Source organism: Poromitra crassiceps, assembly GCF_964638095.1.
Source record: "Poromitra crassiceps genome assembly, chromosome: 14".
Classification (NCBI taxonomy): Eukaryota; Metazoa; Chordata; class Actinopteri; order Beryciformes; family Melamphaidae; genus Poromitra; species Poromitra crassiceps.
In genome coordinates, this window is record NC_139633.1 from 43575684 (window position 1) to 43594039 (window position 18356).

The 18356-nt window shown below is 45.9% G+C and overlaps 1 protein-coding gene across 1 annotated transcript in view; it reads right to left on the reverse strand.

Moving 5' to 3' along the window:
* dlk2 (delta-like 2 homolog) overlaps positions 1 to 18356 on the reverse strand; it is a 37950-nt gene that overhangs the window by 11075 nt on the left and 8519 nt on the right. Inside the window, exon 3 of the mRNA XM_083651052.1 lies at positions 524 to 581. Coding sequence (XP_083507178.1) covers positions 524 to 581 — 58 coding nt within the window. The remainder of the gene's footprint in view (positions 1 to 523; positions 582 to 18356) is intronic.

Sequence of the window (18356 nt, forward strand, 5' to 3'; positions counted from 1 at the left end):
TTTCCGAACTCGGTACTTTTACAGGCACCGACCGAATGACGTCGGTACTACCCCGTACCAGTTCACATAAAAACAAACGGTACCAAATTTCGGTACTTGAACGCATCTGAGTAATAGAAAGAGAGTGGGTAAAGTATAAATTCCGACGGAACCTTAAGGCAACACGCGAGAGCGCGTTAGTCAGTACATCACACACCTGAAAGCAAAAAAAGCGGTCCAAAAATGTGGCTACACTTTACCAAGATAGACTCGGACAACACTGGTTGCAACATTTATGATGTGAATTGCAAAGCTGGTCAGGGAAACACCTCAAACTTGAGGAAGCATGGTCAAACACAAGATACAGTATATTTAGCTAAATGCTGATGACTGTAACGTGTTAGATAGCCTGAGGGTGAATTAAGCATGTCAATGTCATAGACATTGTGACATCATCAGTGGGACAAAAACAAAAACAGACAAACATTGCCCACTTGCTCCCTTTTCTATAAGGGATTGGTTATTGATGGCTGGGTGTTCTCACCTGCACACTCCACTGTCGTCACAGCGGCTGTTGGAGAAGTCACAGCTGCAGCCACTTCCTGTAGGAGACACAGTTCAGTTAGCTCACCTGTCTGTCTGTCTGCCTGTTTGTCTGCCTGCCTGCCTGCCTGCCTGCCTGTCTGTCTGTCTGTCTGCCTGCCTGCCTGTCTGTCTGTCTGTCTGTCTGTCTGTCTGCCTGCCTGCCTGTCTGTCTGTCTGTCTGCCTGTCTGTCTGCCTGCCTCTCTGTCTGTCTGTCTGCCTGCCTGCCTGCCTGCCTGCCTGCCTGCCTGCCTGCCTGCCTGCCTGCCTGTCTGTCTGCCTGCCTGCCTGTCTGTCTGTCTGCCTGCCTGCCTGTCTGTCTGTCTGCCTGCCTGTCTGTCTGCCTGTCTGTCTGTCTGTCTGCCTGCCTGCCTGTCTGTCTGTCTGCCTGTCTGTCTGCCTGCCTGCCTGTCTGTCTGTCTGTCTGCCTGCCTGCCTGTCTGCCTGCCTGTCTGTCTGTCTGCCTGCCTGCCTGCCTGTCTGCCTGCCTGTCTGCCTGCCTGCCTGTCTGTCTGCCTGCCTGTCTGCCTGCCTGCCTGCCTGTCTGCCTGCCTGCCTGCCTGTCTGTCTGCCTGCCTGTCTGTCTGTCTGTCTGCCTGCCTGCCTGCCTGCCTGTCTGTCTGTCTGCCTGCCTGTCTGTCTGTCTGTCTGTCTGCCTGCCTGTCTGTCTGCCTGCCTGCCTGTCTGTCTGCCTGTCTGCCTGCCTGCCTGTCTGTCTGCCTGCCTGCCTGCCTGTCTGCCTGTCTGCCTGCCTGCCTGCCTGTCTGCCTGCCTGCCTGTCTGCCTGCCTGCCTGTCTGCCTGTCTGCCTGCCTGCCTGTCTGCCTGCCTGCCTGCCTGCCTGCCTGCCTGTCTGTCTGTCTGTCTGTCTGTCACACCATCAGCTCCCACAGGTAAAAAAAACAAACAATGAATCTACATTTTGGGCTGATGGTACAAAAATACCCACACAACAAAACATTTCACAGGCCCCCTGGGCAGAAATATGGAGAAAAAGGTTGCATTCTAAATAAGCGTTTAACATCACTTGTTGCTGGACGTTCTGATGGGGCTGACTGATGACAGGAGGCAGAAAATTTCAGGAACAGTGCCCCCTGCAGTTTACAAAAACTAGTCTAGATGTAGCTATGTGTGATTTAACCCCCCCCCCCCACCCCAATCCCATTGCTACAGTATATATCCCTCCCACATATTAATGCAATGTGGTCTCCACCCTGCACCATGCTCTTTAAGAAAACACCTTCAGTTGGGTGTCTTGAGGTAACGAGGTCCTGCCAATCATTACATTTTTCATAGACTTCCTCTGATGCTGCCTTCCAGAGACGTTCTGATGCTGCTTTCCAGAGACGTTGGAAAGTGGGAAATTCTGACTTTCTACTTCGAAGACGAAATGGAGCGCCGCTTCGTCAGAAGGTTCTGAGGCTTCTCTTGAAGCAGAAATCAAGGTGAAACAAAACTAGCTGCCTGACCACATTCAAGATTATGTTATTTATCCCAAGGGGAATGGGTCTCGGACATACAGACTGCCACATACTACATACAGTACAACAGTGCCATAACAAGAACAACAAAATAACAAGTAGTGCATAAAGTAGCACACAAGTGCAACAGTTAAAGTGCATTCATTCATCAATTACAGTACAATCAACATTGCTTATGATCTGATTTTAGGAGACTAACTGATAGTGGAATAAAAGAGTTTTTGTATCTGTTGAGGTATTTTTTCTTGTTTTGAATTGGAACACTGTAACGTCTGCCAGATGGGAGCAGTTCATATTCTGAATACAGGACATGGGAGGAGTCAGCAATGATTTTACTAGCTTGTTTGATTACAGTTTTCTCAAAAGGCATTTGGAGGGTGGGATGCTCCCTCACCCCCATCACTTTCATTGCAGTATGAACCAGTCTATTTATATGTGATTTTAACTTAACTGATAAGTTGCCAAACCAAACATGACCTTCATATTCAGATCACATGGCCTTAATAATGCTTTGCTGAGTTTTGTACATGCTGATGGGCACATATGGTACTGTGAGCCAATCATATGTGTGGGTTTGTGGATGGTGGGGGGGGGGGGGGGGGTCCTGGGGGGAGGGGGCTTATGTTCTCTGAGTGTTTGTGTATGTGTATGTATTTTGTATTTTTTGTAGAGGTTTGTGGTTCTTATGTTTTTCTTCCTTTGTCATGTTAATTTTTTGTAATCAAATCAATAAAAAGAATGATCAAAAAAATACTTTTGCTTTGTTGTCTAATAAAGAAAAAAAAACATCGCATGGATGCATAACTGGGACGTATCCTCAGTGATGTACCCTGGGGTCATAGGATGTTTCGGGTCTCGCAACATCATACACCCTCGCCCAGGTGACCCAGCCGGGGCTGGCCAAGCCCCAACTTACGTCCCAGTAGCTACCCACGGTCAGCCCTATAGGGAGGGTCGAAGGTGGTCACGTGGTCAGGGCCACTCAATCCGCTGCTCCGGAACTACTCTGCTGGGACCGGGGGAGGGGGAGGGCTCTGGTACGTAGAGGGACCGGGCTCTGTGGGTTACCACCCGGCCGGGTTCCTCCCTCGTCTCACCAGGTCTACGACCTGTGCGCTGCACCAGACTCCCCCGCTCCAAACATCTCATTCCGAGGTGATGGTATCTTAGTGGACACCATGCAGTACCAGTACTTGGTGGCACTGCAGTCTCCACTTGCGGCTTAAATGGCCCTCCTAAAAGGCCTCTCGTGGGTTGTTGGGCTAGAGTAGAGTAGCACAGGAATGAGTCCTAATGCTGCATTCTAGACAACTCGGATGTGGGAATTTGCCAGTTGAAAAGTCCCACCTCCGACACTCAAAATGTTCCAGCTGCACAACATTGTTATGTGTTGGGTGACGTGAGACAACTGATGTTGTCCGTCCGTCCGTCCGTCCGTACATCCGATGTTCGTTAGCGCGATATCTGAGGAACGCCTTGATGGAATTTCATCAAATTTGCCTCGAACATTGACCTAGACTCAAGGAGGATCTGATTAGATTTTGGTGGTCAAAGGTCAAAGGCCAAGGTCACTGTGACCTCTCGAATGCCATTTTCAAGCTTGTTAACGCGATATCTCAGGAATGCCTTGGCGGAATTTAATCAAATTTGCTTCAAACATCGACTTGAACTCAAGCATGAACTGATTCGATTTTGGTGGTCAAAGGTCAAAGGTCAAGGTCACTGTGACCTTTCGAACGCCATTTTCAAGCTTGTTAATGCGATATCTCAGGATTGCTTTGACGGAGTTTCATCAAATTTGCCTCAAACATTAACTTGGACTCAAGGATGAACTGATTAGATTTTGATGGTTGAAGGTCAAAGTTCAAGGTCACTGTGACCTCACACACCCAATTTCCAAGCTCTTTAACGCAAAATCTCAGGAGCGCCTTGACGGAATTTCTTCCAAAATGCCTCAAATGGCGATTTGGACTTAAGAATGAACTAATGGCGGAGGCATAAATCCGTGGTGCGGTCGTTCTAGTTTGTATGGGGATTTTGGTTAAATGCCTGAAAGAAAAGTCTATGAAATGGTGAACTTCTTGTTCAGCAAGATCATCTTCACATGAGAACCACTTTTATGATTTTTGACGAGCAAATGCGATTTGCAAAAATTCTTTATGTCCTGGAGGTGTCATGTAGGGGGTCCTCTCGCCATTCCGAAGTGTCGGCATTCCGATCATTGACTTCTATGCTTTCGGAGAGGCGGCCCTTTTTATCTCCAAAAAAGGTTTCGCCATTGCGAAAGATATTAGGTCCGCCATTCCGACATAGCATCTTGAGTTATTTAGCCTACAGGGGTGGGAGAGGTTAGGTTTAGGGTTAGGTTCTGGGGGAGGTTAGGTTTAGGCGTGGGGGGTGGGAGAGGTTAGGTTTAGCGTTAGGGTCTGCAGGAGGTTAGGTTTAGGCATGGGGGTGGGAGAGGTTAGGTTTAGACGTGGGGGCTGGGAGAGGTTAGCTCCAGCCGGTCCCCCGGGTTAGGGTTACGGTTCTTTCGCAATGGCGAGACACATTCCGACAATTTTGTCGGAATGCCGGTATTTCGGAGTGCCGACATTTCGGAATGCCGGGGTGTCCCCGTCATGTAGTGTGTAGTAAATGCTTTCAGGTGGAGGACAGGAGCGTTCAGACTGGGACTTGACCCACTGCCCCCTGGCTGGCCTCTGTGTCCCTGCATGCTGCTCAGCTGTCAGGGGAGGGGGGGAGGGTCTCTGGTGGGACATTAGCGGCAGGCGGCGTGACCTCTGACCTCCCGGCAGGCAGCGCCACGTGCCGGGGGGGGCGGACGTCCCAGACAGTGGAGACGGACAAAGTCAGAAGAACAAAACCTAGGCCTCTGCATACACATGCACACGCACGCACGGGCGCACACGCACACACACACACATGCACGCGCACACGCACACACCTGTCAACATTAGGCTGTGAAAAAGAGGACCCCTTTGAAAATGTTTTTTTCCCTCGCCAAAATTTAGCCTAACTTTGGAGTGTTATTTAGCCACCTTCCTGACAAGCTAGCATGACATGGTTGGTACAATCATGATATTTCCGAAACATCACGATATTTCCGAAAATCAGCCCAAGTCTACTCCTCAGGGTTATTGTGTATTACTGTTTGTAAAAACAAAAACAAAAATCTTGGGCGGAGCCCCGCGGACCACAGTTTTGGAAACAATGACCTAAGGCATCCATTGGTACCAACCATGTCATGCTAGCTAAAATGTTTCTTCTTAATGTTGTAATAAGTAGGCTAATGGTATTTTGGTCCAAAATAAAATTATTATTATTATTTTCTGGCCTCCATGGGCCCCCATAACGGCTAGGCCCCAGAAAGTTTTCCTTCTCCCCCCTTATCGGTGGCCCTGCCCACTAGTCTCCCCTTTTACAGGTAAAATGTTTCAAAAAATGCTACCCTAGTGTGAATCGATAGCAGTGTATGGGTTTGCACTATGGTAGCTTATTTGGACAAGGTACGTAAATGAGCAGAACAGTGGAGATAGGACGCACGCCGGGCCATGATGAACGCCAGGCGTTTTCCATGAGTGGAAATAACGACCAGGCTGACGAGCCGAGCACAGAGCATGTGGACCAAACGTCCTCTTGCTCACCCACGTCGCTTCTGTTGGGCAGAGAGTGATGAAACCGAGCTCCCCTGAGCATGTGCAGCGTGGATGACGGTGTGTGTGTGTGTGTGTGTGTGTGTGTGTGTGTGTGTGAATCATGATTTACAGCCGCGTTTAGTCACACGCGTGTTTCAGCAGCTGCTTCTCGACACCTCCCCGGCTGACAGACCTGGAGCAGGTTTCCCATTTGGAATTCCGCCCTGCAGCGGCGTTCCATCCAGGAAGTCTGGATTCCTGACTCCTCTGGAACGCCGCCGGACGCTTCTGTTGGCGGGAGGCTCGCCTGCTCGGGATCACGTTTCGGCCCTGAACTGCGGCTTTGACACCGGCTAGTGTTTCCCATCGCCGGGGAGAATCTGCATTGTTTTACGCTGAAGTGTCCCTTTAAGCCCAATTGATCTTGATTAATTTAGGCATAGGTTAAGCCGATGGTGCCCAACTACGGTTTTATGTGTTAGCTATGTCTGTTACTGTCTGTTTTATGTCTGTTACTGTCTGTTTTTATCCTAAGACTGTCTGTTACTGTCTGTTTTTATCCTAAGACTATGTCTGTTGCCGTCTGTTTTTATCCTAAGACTGTCTGTTACTGTCTGTAACTGTAACAGTAACTGCTAAATTGTGTATTAGCAGATAATTCAGTGAGGCAATCAACTATAACTCACTGAGAAACGTTTATCACATCACAAAGAGGGAAATGAATTGAGAAAACTTGTTGGACAATGGACATAGGCTATTTACCTTCATAACCCGGAGGGTCGTTGGCACCACAGACGATCTGTCAATAAGCTCTCTCTGTCCTCGCACAAGTGAGTACACTCTATTACGCATGGAGAGAATTACAGCATATTGCATGCCTTGCGCAAACAGCCATTGCGAGACGGGAATCTGATTGGTTTTGATTGACGTAATGCCCAGCATTGCCTGGCCACACCCGTGAATAATTCTGGTAGTTAAGACCGCCCAAATCCCGTTTGCGCAGGCATTTTGGGGCGCAGATGATTTTGGCACGGCTCTAATTTGCGCCTGCGACACGTGCCCGCCGAGAATTGCATCCCCAACATATTTCGGGGCTGTTTTAACTTAGAAATCAGGGAGGTCACGTCTACCAGACAATTATATCACTTTTAAACAGTTACATTTCAGTATAAATCATTACAATTATGCTCCCGTGAGGTGGGGATGCTTTTTTTGCTGCTGGGCGGGGGTGCAAAACTCGGCATACCACCTGGACAAATGCGCAAGGCGGACTTGTTATCTTGCCTGCATTAAGGCACGCGCAAACAGCTGCACAAGCGCTAATAGGGGATATCGCCTGTACGAAGATAGAGCCCTATGTCTGTTACTGTCTGTTTTTATCCTAAGACTACAGTATGTCTGTCATGTCTGTTTTTATCCTAAGACTGTCTTTGGATTTTGCTACTTGTTTTATAATATTATATGATGTTATCTGTCCTGTTTTTTTTACAAGACCAATATTCATGTTGGAAAGAAGTGTTGTCAATCTTACATGTTGTCCATTGGATTCTTTCATCGTCTTCTATATCCATAAATAAAATCAATCAATCAATCATGGAAATAACCAGGGCAAGCCCCCGGCCCTCAACAATGCCTTTTGTTAGAAGCTCGTTAAGTGGCTTTGATTGGTCGGCTAATGAGCAGAACAGGCCCCCTCTGACGGGATCTAAATTTACCCAGGCTGAGAAACCTTATTCCCCCCAACACACACGCACGCACGCACACACGGACACACACACACACACACACACACACACACACACACACACACACACACACACACACACACACACACACACAGCGTTACCATACAAAATAGAAAAATAGGATCATCTACATCGGCGGTTCCTTTTCCAAATCAGGGCCCACTTGAAAATCTCACTTTTGACACTTTTTGTTTTCCACAGTCACTAACACAGCATCTGGACCATGTTGCAGCATTTGTGTTACAGTTTTCAAGGAGCTGTCCATCATTTGTTTTTGTTTAATGTAAATAAATCAATCAAATAAAAATTTAAACTCAAATGATTTGGCCGCCCACTTGCATTACCTCCTCCCCTTTGCCGGACAGCCGGCTTGGTAACAGGCCGGGGTCCCCCCCCCCACTGACATGATCCTACCACCCCGCCCCCCGCATACATCACTTTAATGGACCTCAAATCTTTTGTGATCTGACAGTGACAGCTCCTGGCGTTTCGACCCACAAGTAGGCCGAGGTCATTTTTCAGTTTCTCAGTTACAGATTATGAAACTGCAGACTGTAAGCTTTCAAATGATGTGTCACACATTGTAATCTGAAAATGTTTTAAGGAGATATGCTTATTTTATTGGTCACACTTTTTCACACCTGAGGCAGCCAGGTAATGGGGGAGTGGACAATAGCTCCTCATTTACATTAACCACTCCCAAACCATTTCAGGTGTCAGTCTCTGTCAGATGGGTTGTGCACTCCACAACCCAGTGACAAAAACAAAACAATAACTCCCCTGGCAGGAGCCAGTCGGGTGTTGGGCTGATTGGGTGCACCTGGGCTTAAGCCCCGGTTCACACAGTACGCCGAAGCAACGCTCAACCTAAGCTCTACCTACGCTGAACCCACAAGTTTCATTTAGGCATCCTTGTTAACAGGCAAAGCCGTTCACACCACCCTTTGGTCTCTCCCCTTCATATGTCACAACCCGGCTCAAAATGGTAAAGAAAGTAACAAATGAGGGGCGTCATATAGTGCAGCAGCCAGTGGCGCCGGAACGAGTTTGCAATAAGGGGGACATTTTTATTTATTTATTTATTTATTTATTTATTTATAATTTTGTTTAATATTTTTTGCCGGCGCCCTAACAAAAAATTGACGTTTTTATGGACGTTTGGATTATTTTTAGCCATATTTAGAGGAATATCTCATTTTAAATGAATTAGGATTAGGATTATACTTTAGTGATGTAATTATTCAGTATTTTCTCCTTTTCTCACTCACTTGGTGACCTGCTCTCCCTTTAGGTCATTTTACAATTACACTACAACAGACAGCAACACAGGCGGAAACACTGAACTTATTATTATTATTATTATTATCACTTCGAAACAGTGCAAAACTTGTCATCTCAACACAAAAATAAAACAACAATAACCGTATACGATTATAGCAGCAGCCAATGACAGCACATTCAAGCCATGGGGGCGGGGGATTGGGCTCTTGGAGTGCTCGCTGCCGATTCTCCAATATTCTTCCCCACTCAGTCTCTGTCTGTCTCAGGTGTAATAATCCCACAATGATCACACGGCTTTAACAAGCATCACAGGCTGTGTAAACAGTGTAAAGTGGGCTCTAAGCGTCAGGGGCAGTTGCCCCCTCAGATTTTTGGTGCCGTTGTGCAGAATGCACAGCAGGGCCCTTAAATTCCACTCTGTCGCCCAGACCATTTTAGCACGGATTCACGGAGGATTCAGGCGATGTAATGTCTTTCCGCTTTCCAGTCCGGTAGGTGGCGGTAATGCACCTCTGGCTAATATTGTGGCTAGCTCGTTCAGAGAGTTCCACAAGAGCCGGTCGTCGGACATTTCACCGTCTGGTGCCTCTCTCGATCCGACTAGGAATTTATTGATTCGATTTTTGAGGAGTTGACATGTATCGTCTTTTTTGTCCTAATGTAAAGCAGCTGTGAATGTGACAGCATTCGGTTGCGGCTGCTCCTGTCCTATTCCAACAACTCAACTTGTTGAGAAGAAGAATGCAAAGAGTCGCATTTGGAAATATCAGTCCCCAAAGTCCCATCTGCAAAAAGTGTGAAAGGGAGTTCCAAACCAAACAGGGTAACACATCCAATCTCGCCAAGCAGCTGAAAGACAGGCACCCAGACCTGTTCAAATAATTCAAGGTGGGTTACTTCTTTCAAACGGTGTAAAATAACACGTTTAACAACATATCAAACAGACCTTATCCTGTCACATTCGTTTTTTGAGATAGCTGGCAATGCATTGTGTAACCAAAAAACGTTTGCGCTAACGTTAACGTGTTTTGTAATGGAATCATTATGGGACCCGGCTAATACCTGGTACAGCGTTAGCTAGCATAGTGTAACACGTGTGCATGCAATGTTTGTAATGGAAACATTATGGGACACGGCTAATAGCCGAACTTAGCCATAGTTCAACATGGCATCAAAATAAATACAAGCTTCTTTCGGGTGAAACATGTCCGTGAATTAAAACTAGCTACATAAAATTGCTTGCACTCTACATGTGTGTATGTGCAGTTGTCTTTATCATCTCTTTATTTTAGTAAATCTCACTGACGTTACTTTCCATTTAACAGTATGCGAGAGATGAAGATGAAGAGGAAGGCACAAGTCGCGGAGCCCAAAAGACCACCCAGCAGACAATTCCTGATGTTTTTGAAAAGCAGAGGAAATATGACTCACATGAAGCAAGAAAGTGTGATAGGGCATTGGCAGAATTCCTATGCATCGATCAAATACCAATATACACCGTTGAAAAAAAAGGATTCCAGCAATTCTGTGAAATAAATTAAATTATAATATTTAATATAATAATAAAATTAAATACTTGAGGGCTACATGCCACTGGTGTTGCACTGTCTGTACTCACTGCCATACAGAGTTGAATGTAAGAAGAAGTAAGCAGAAGCACATTGTTTTGTTTTAAAGTTGAAGGCTACATGCCATTTGTTCATTGAAAATGGTTGCATACTTTAATAAAGGAGAATATGTTCAAGAAATATCAGTCTGTTTTTTTTACCGTGGTACCGAAATTGGTACCGAGTACCGTGGAAATTCACTAGTACCGGTACCGACTACTGAATTATTGGTACCGTGACATCACTAGAATGAGATGGTTAAATAATATAGACATCAGCAGGTGGTGGTGGAGGTGAGTCAGAAAATATTAGTGTTTTACCTATATGGCTACATCTGGGCAAGAGCAGTGCCACTCACTCAGCAAATTGATGGTTAAGACTGAAAAACAGTCTAATCTTAATGTAAATGGTCCTCTAATCTGGTTTCAAGGGGCCAAAATTTTAGACTGAACACAAATGACTCTACACCTTGGCAGAGTTCTGCACTTTACTGAGCACACCGGCCCTATGCCAGGTTTCGACCTGGCCTTGTTTTTTTTTTTTTAGGCGGACCAAATTTTAAGGGGGACAAAATGTCCCCATGTCCCCCTTGTTCCGGCGCCAGTGGCAGCAGCTTAGCTAAAAGTTCCATAATAATTGTGCATTTTGTGGGAGAAAGCATATAATTTGATATACATATAGCCAAAGGCATTCCAAAAATAATTGGATATGGGGGCATCATGAGTTTAGAAAGGGGGGGGAGTCATTTTTTTGTGGCTACAGATTTTGCAGCCTATGGAAAGTGTAATAACTACAATACAAAGTTGTGCAGATAACAACATAAACTAGATTAAACAAAACAACAGAACAAAAGGTGCATCGCTGGTGAGAAGGGAGAGAGACTGAATGGTCTGAAGGTCTTCTTAAGCCCAATGAGTGCACCGAGCCCAGGTGCACCCAATCAGCCTCACGACCCCAGGCTCCTTCCTGCAAGACAGGAGAGTGAATGGGTCGTCACAGAAGCTCAAACCTTATCAAATGGGGGTCTGTTGTCTAATTTGTGTCAGTTTATGGTGCGTGACGTGAAACAGTTTGAGACCTGCTGGGTTAATAATACATTACTCTACATTTAAAACAATTTAGTAAATCCTCACCACTTGTCCCTAATGTCACTTAAAGAGCATGGTGCAGGTAAAAAAAAAATCTGAACTTAAATGTTGGGCTCACGATTAGTATGAAAATACCCCCAAAACATTTTTTCCAGGCCGCAAGGGCAGAAATATGGAGAAAAAGGTGGGATTCTAAATCGGGTGTTTTAGAGCGTGCAGGTCCAGAATTGGGTGGAGGCCCGTGCGTGCCCCCCGTTTGGGTGCAAGCACACACACACACACACACACACACACACACACACACACACACACACACACACACACACACACACACACACACACACACACTCACACACACACACACACACACACACACACACACACACACACACACACACAGCCTCGTGGACTGGGTCACACAGACAATTAATCACATTCTTTACACTGACAGGAATTTCACAGCTGAGTTCACTAGGGACGCGTGTATGTGTGTGGGTGTGTGTGTGTGTGTGTGTGTGTGTGTGTGTGTGTGTGTGTGTGTGTGTGTGTGTGCGTGTGTGTGGGTGTGTGTGTGCGTGCGTGTGTGCTTGTGTGTGTGTGTGTGTGTGTGTGTGTGTGTGGGGGGGGGGGGTGTCGTCTTTCTTTTTAGTCTTGTCCTGCTCATAAAAGTCTTGTCCTGCTCATAAACTACTTCAGGTTAACACTGCAAAGAGTTTAATGTGTTTGTGGACCTACAAAAGTTTTTTCGTAACTTACGTCTCAAGGAGTTTAGACAATCCTGGGTCTAACCTTGTTTCCCACATGACTCACCCCCAAGGTACCCGTGTGACCTCTTTCTCCAGCAGTACAGAGACTGAGCCAGACCAGGCTACTCCTCCAGTCACCACTACTAGACCTACAGTATAACTCCCTTCAGAGGTAAATCCACTTTCATCCCGCCCCAACACAGAAACTCATCAGTTGACACGTATTGCAGACTAGTGGAAAGAGACATTTCAAATGTGTTGGGGAAAAAAAGACAATATAAAGGGACACACAATCTGACCAGAACGCAATATGCTGAATTGGAAACCCCTTAAAAAAGACAACTCCATTGTCATTCAGAGTGCAGATAAAGGGGGGGGCACTGGTAATTCCAGACAAAAATGCTTATATCCATGAAATCCTGAGTCAACTGAACAACGAAACCTTCTACTCCAAACTACAGGGGAATCCAACCACCGAACTCAAAAATGTAGCTCTGTAACTGTAGCTCGGACTCTGATTTTAAAAATCACATGACTGATCTGGCACAGAGGTTCACAACGAGAGGATACAACAGTGAGTGGGTCAGACAGGCATCTGACCGTTTCTCTGACACACAATCAGAGTGTCTGAACAAGACCAGGACCCAAACAACTGACAATAGACTCACCTGTGCTGTGCCATACTCTCCCTTGTCTAATACAATGTCTTCTATTATCAGAAAACACTGGCACGTCATCTCCACGGATCCCTCCCTGAAAGGCCCTTTTGACCACCCTCCACGGATCGTCTTCAAAAGACCCCCGAACCTCCGTAACATGCTTGTGAGAGCGGACTGTCCACCCACTCCCCCACCTACTCCACCCACTTTTCTAACCCCAGTAGAACCGGGTAATTATAAATGTGGCAATTGCCAACAATGTAATTTCACGCGTAAGACCAGCACATTTTACCATCCACACACAGGGAAAACTTTTGCCATCAAACAAATAATTTCATGTAAAACCTACAATGTTATTTACATGCTCAAATGTCCCTGTGGACTTGCCTATATAGGCAAAACATCCAGACCCCTCAAAAACAGAATCTCAGAGCACCGCAGCAACATTAGAACCCATGACCCTAAGAGCCCCGTGGCTGTTCATTTTCGCCTCATGAAACACTCTGTAGCCTCCCTTAACTATGTGGGTATTGAACATGTCCAGCTCCCACGGCGTGGTGGTGACATCAACACTCGTCTTCTGCAACGCGAACTGTTCTGGATGTACACTCTGGACACTGTAACACCTAGGGGCCTCAATGAGGAGATGGATATCCGCCCTTTTTTATGATGTCCTGTGAACTCTACACAACTAGTTTTCCTTTAATTTGGCATTGATTCCTTCATATAAACTTGTCTTTGGTATCTCTAAACTGTGTCTTGGTCTACACATTGTTGCACACTCCTCCTTGATATCTCTAAACTGTTGGTCTTGATCTACATAATTATGTAAACTCCTATTGGTATCTCTAAACTGTTGGTCTCAGGCTTTGTTTTATTGTAATGCACACATGAGACACTTGAGTGCCTTTTAAACATGGACTCTGGATCATGTCAGGCTACAGAGAACAGGATATTTTCAGGTTTTGCCTTTCTAAACATGAGGGGTCTTTGTTAAGAAACAACTGGATATGAGCCGTTTTTTCTGCCAGTGGGCGGGGGGGGCGCGGTAGCATGTATCAAACACAAGAAATGTGATAGGAAACAGCTTTAGCTATGAGGCAGTCAAAATAGTGGTCGCACCGTCGTCAATCACTGTGGGTGATTTATTTTACAAGTGGCAACTAGTCATATCTGATTAGTTTTAAATGTATTTCTCCCCACAAAAGTTTGATAGCCTATGTTTCCTAAATAAACGTTTTGAATCCATTTATTTCTCTATAGTCCATTCTTTATAGCCTCTATAGTCGTAGTCGATCTTATTTATTCCAGTGTTGTCATTAAGAGGCCGATTTCGCAGCAAGAATATTTAATTGGTCGGCAAGTCGTTCTCGGTAAAGGACGCTTTCGTTATTGAAACAGACAACATGCATGCATGCTCCTACTGTAGCCTATCTATCTGCATTTGCAGAAACTCATGAACCCATATCTTCTGGACATTGCCTTGATGAAAAAACAACGTAGCGTTAGCTAAAAGTAATAAGTGCGACAACTTGAATCTCCCACAAACGTTAGGCTTTTTCTGACATGGGAGCAAGCAAGCAGCGCAGCAGCGTCCCTCCTGATGCACTGGACCTGGCTGCCTGCAACTGCAGTCAAGCCAGCCCTCACCTCTGAAAGCACGGTCATTCTAGCCCCCACTTAACAATTCAAGCCGTTTTTGCAACACTTGAGGAAACCGTGAGTTTGCTCGTTGATATAAGCAATTGCCCGAACGATTCATTAATTAATAAACTAGCGAACGTGAAGTGAGTCACGAAGAGCCACACCTGCCCACTATGGATATGCGGATAATGACCTGCTGCTGTTAAACATGAGCTGCGATTGCGTGGAAGCGGATCTTATACCGGCGGTCGAGGTAGATAAGATACGGAGTCGCGGGAGTGCGCGTAGGCCGGCTAATTGTTGTTTAACATGCAGGCCAACCGGCTATAGGTGCAGGTTATAATACGGATTCCACTGCATGTTAAAGGGATAGTTCTGTTTGTTTGAAGTTGGGTCCTATGAGGTACTCTCATACAGTCAGTGCACTGGGTAAAGCACTCTGGACGCATCGCCCACCGAGATAGGAGAACTGCACTCCAGCTGTGGCAGGCACAGAGAGCTGTCTGCTGAGTGTGATGGGGGCCAAGAGCAAAAACATACAAAACAACAGAAAGAATACATAAAGTGCTTCCATACTGCTCACCTGGCATAATGCAAGTCTCCACAAGCCCTGTGATGCCAAGTTGACTTGAAAATATGTCATTTATACCCTGTTTTTAGCTGAAATCGTCACTGGAGCTAGCAGCTGAAAGTTCAACAACTAGGGTACAACCTTGCTACAGTGACGATTTCAGCTAAAAACAGGGTGTAAATGACATCTTTTCAAGTCAACTTGGCATCTCAGGGCTTGTGGGAGACTTGCATTATGCCAGGTGAGCAGTATGGAAGCATTTCATGTATTTTTTCTGTTGTTTTGTATGTTTTTGCTCTTGGCCCCCATCACACTCAGCAGACAGCTCTCTGTGCCTGTTGCAGCTGGAGTGCAGTTCTCCTATCTCGGTGGGCGATGCGTCCAGAGTGCTTTACCCAGTGCACTGACTGTATGAGCATACCTCATAGGACCCCACTTCAAACAAACTGAACTATCCCTTTAAGAAGTGGCATTGGAGGCGCCTCTACAGCTTAGTCCCACCCGTGATGACGGCCTTTTAGCCTGACTGTGGGGTCTGGGACACCCTAGTGAGGGTCTTTAATTTTAACTTTAATTCTTACTTTTGTCTGTCACATTTTGATAATGTCACTGATTTTCATATGTATTCTTACTCTTGATCACACATGGTCACACGTCACCCATTTGATACATGATAGTTTATACCAAAATTGATCTATTCAAAGAACAACTTTAATATTTGTCATCATTTATGGTCTCTAGTTGTTTTCATGTATATTGTTTCCAACTAGCACTTCTAAGTATTCACCTGACCTCTGACCATGTAACCACAGCTGTAACCCATCCTGCTTGATTGCATTGTAAATAATTATATCATGTGACCTGACCTGTATGTATTTAAGATGGCGTCTCACAGTCCTTCGCCAGTCTGATGAAGAGCTTTGCTCGAAACGTCACTTTTTTGGGTGTTTAAATAAAAAAAACACTGAAACTAGGAGCCCTTGCAGTGTGCGAGCTTTTTATTCATTTTTTACTTGTTGTTCACCTTTGAGCTCGGCACCTGCCCAACCTGGTTTTGGATGTGCGTGTATTCTCTCTAACACTGGTAGGGCACATCGGTCTGGCGTAGATGTGGTGCGGGGGGCGGGAAGGGGCAGAAAAAAGCTGGGGGGCGCTATAGCAATATTTAACGTATTGTATGCCTTCACACTCACATAGACATTGTGACATCATCAGTGATGCCACTGACCGGAGTCCGTGCCACTTCCTGCTCTCTCCTCTCTCACATTCCCCCTGCTCTCCCTCCCCTGCACCCTCCCCACCTCCTCCCTTTCCTGATCTCTCCTCCCCCACTATTCCCCCACTATTATAAAGCATGGCACCCATTCTACTCCAAAGCATGGCACCCATTCTATACTCTCCCACTATTCCGCCACTATCCTAAAGCATGGCACCCATTCTACCCTAAAGCGTGGCACCCATTCTATCCTATATTTCCATATTTTCTATATTTCTCTATCATATGATTGTTCAATGTGTTATTATTACTACTGTAATTTGCTACTGTTGTGTCAGCTAGCCCTCCTTTCCCTGTTCTCTCCATATACTCTCTCATACTCCCCCTGCTCTCCCTCCCCACCTCCTCCCCTTCCCGAACTCCCCGCCCCCCACTATTCTAAAGCATGGCATCCATCCTATTTTAAAGCATGGCATCCATTCTCTTTCTTTCCCCCTCCCCCTGCTCCTTCCCCACCTCTCCTTCTCTGTTCTCCACTCCCCCACATTTCCCATTCTCTCCCCACCTCCTCCCTCTCCCTTCTCCCTCCTCCCCCCATCCCCCCGCTCTCCCTCCCCCCTCCCCTGCTCTCTCCTCTTTCCCCCTTCCCCACCTCCTATACTCCCCAACATTTCCCATTCCCTCCTCACCTCATCACTTTCCTGCTCTCTCCTCTCTCACATTCCCCCTGCTCTCCTTCCCTTCTCCTGCTCTCTCCTCCGCTCTATCCTATATTTATATTTCTTTATCAATTGTTCAATGTGTTATCATTACTACTGTAATTTGCTACTGTTGTGTCAGCTAGAATTAGCTAGACATATTTTCTGTGAAGCCCTCTGGGCCATGCTTGTGAATTAGGGCTATACAAATAAACTTGACTTGACTTGACTTGACTATTGAGCATGCAAAGTGCATTTCATCATATCAGTGATGGAGGCCACATTTTCTACATGGATGTTGGTCCAGTGTGGGTTCACCTCCACTTTTTGCAATCAAAACGTTCAAAATCCTTATTACTGTACTGTACAGTCAACCTAGTGACATCATTTAGCAGTGCCCTATAATAATAATAATAATTAATAATAATAATAATAATAATAATTATTATTATTATTATAGCTGCTGCGCAGCAATGGGTCATGGCTGGGCACTGACAGAGATGCTCACGTCATTTTTTGTATGTTTGACATCACCGATGACATCACAGTAGCAACTAACATCACCCACCCAGTCTGCTCAGCCAGGAAGGATGACATCATTGATGAAATCATCACTGATGACATCATTGCTTGAGTGACATCACATCATTTGTTAATTAAAGGGATAGTTCGGTTTGTTTGAAGTGGGGTCCTATCAGCTAGTAAGATACACTAACTTAATTAGGTACAGTGGTCTTGAAGCGGGGCGCAGCGTCTAACGAGATCCGGCACCCAGAGCAGCAGCCAAACCAGCCTTTTCTCTCTCAGTACTGGGGGTCAACAACTAAAACTATAACTGTAATTTAGCCACCTAAAACAACGCCCACCTAAACAAATGGATATCCGTGTACATCCACGCTCTATTTTGACAATTTTCAGCGCTTTACTTTTCCGCAAAACAGGAGTTTCATTCGGCACTGCTTTTTCTCCCAACCGTACAATGACCGTATTCCTCCGCTAAAAGCCAGGTCAGAGCCGCAGCACTGGATTACTCCGCAGTTATTTGGGGGTAGGCTATTTTATTTCTCCCGGTTTGAAGACACAACAAATAGAATACACGGACGAAAATATGAGTGATTTTGATAGCGAGGATGATATGCCATTCACCTTGGTGACAAGAGGATACAATTATGAACCAGAGAGAATACAGAAGAGGAACTTTTGCAGAGAGTGAACAGGCAGAGAGATGCGCCTGCTGTCTAAATGCCTGGGTGCCCTGGCTGCAGACCTTATTCACCATTCCCAGGATAAATTGTGGAAAACGACCCAGACCAGAGAGGCCAGGTGACTTGTTGTCTCTAAAGTAAGTCAGTGTTTTATCTCTCGTCTAAGCCTTCCTGTTTTGTAAACCGCGGCTCTGTGCTCTGTGCTGGCTTTTAGCG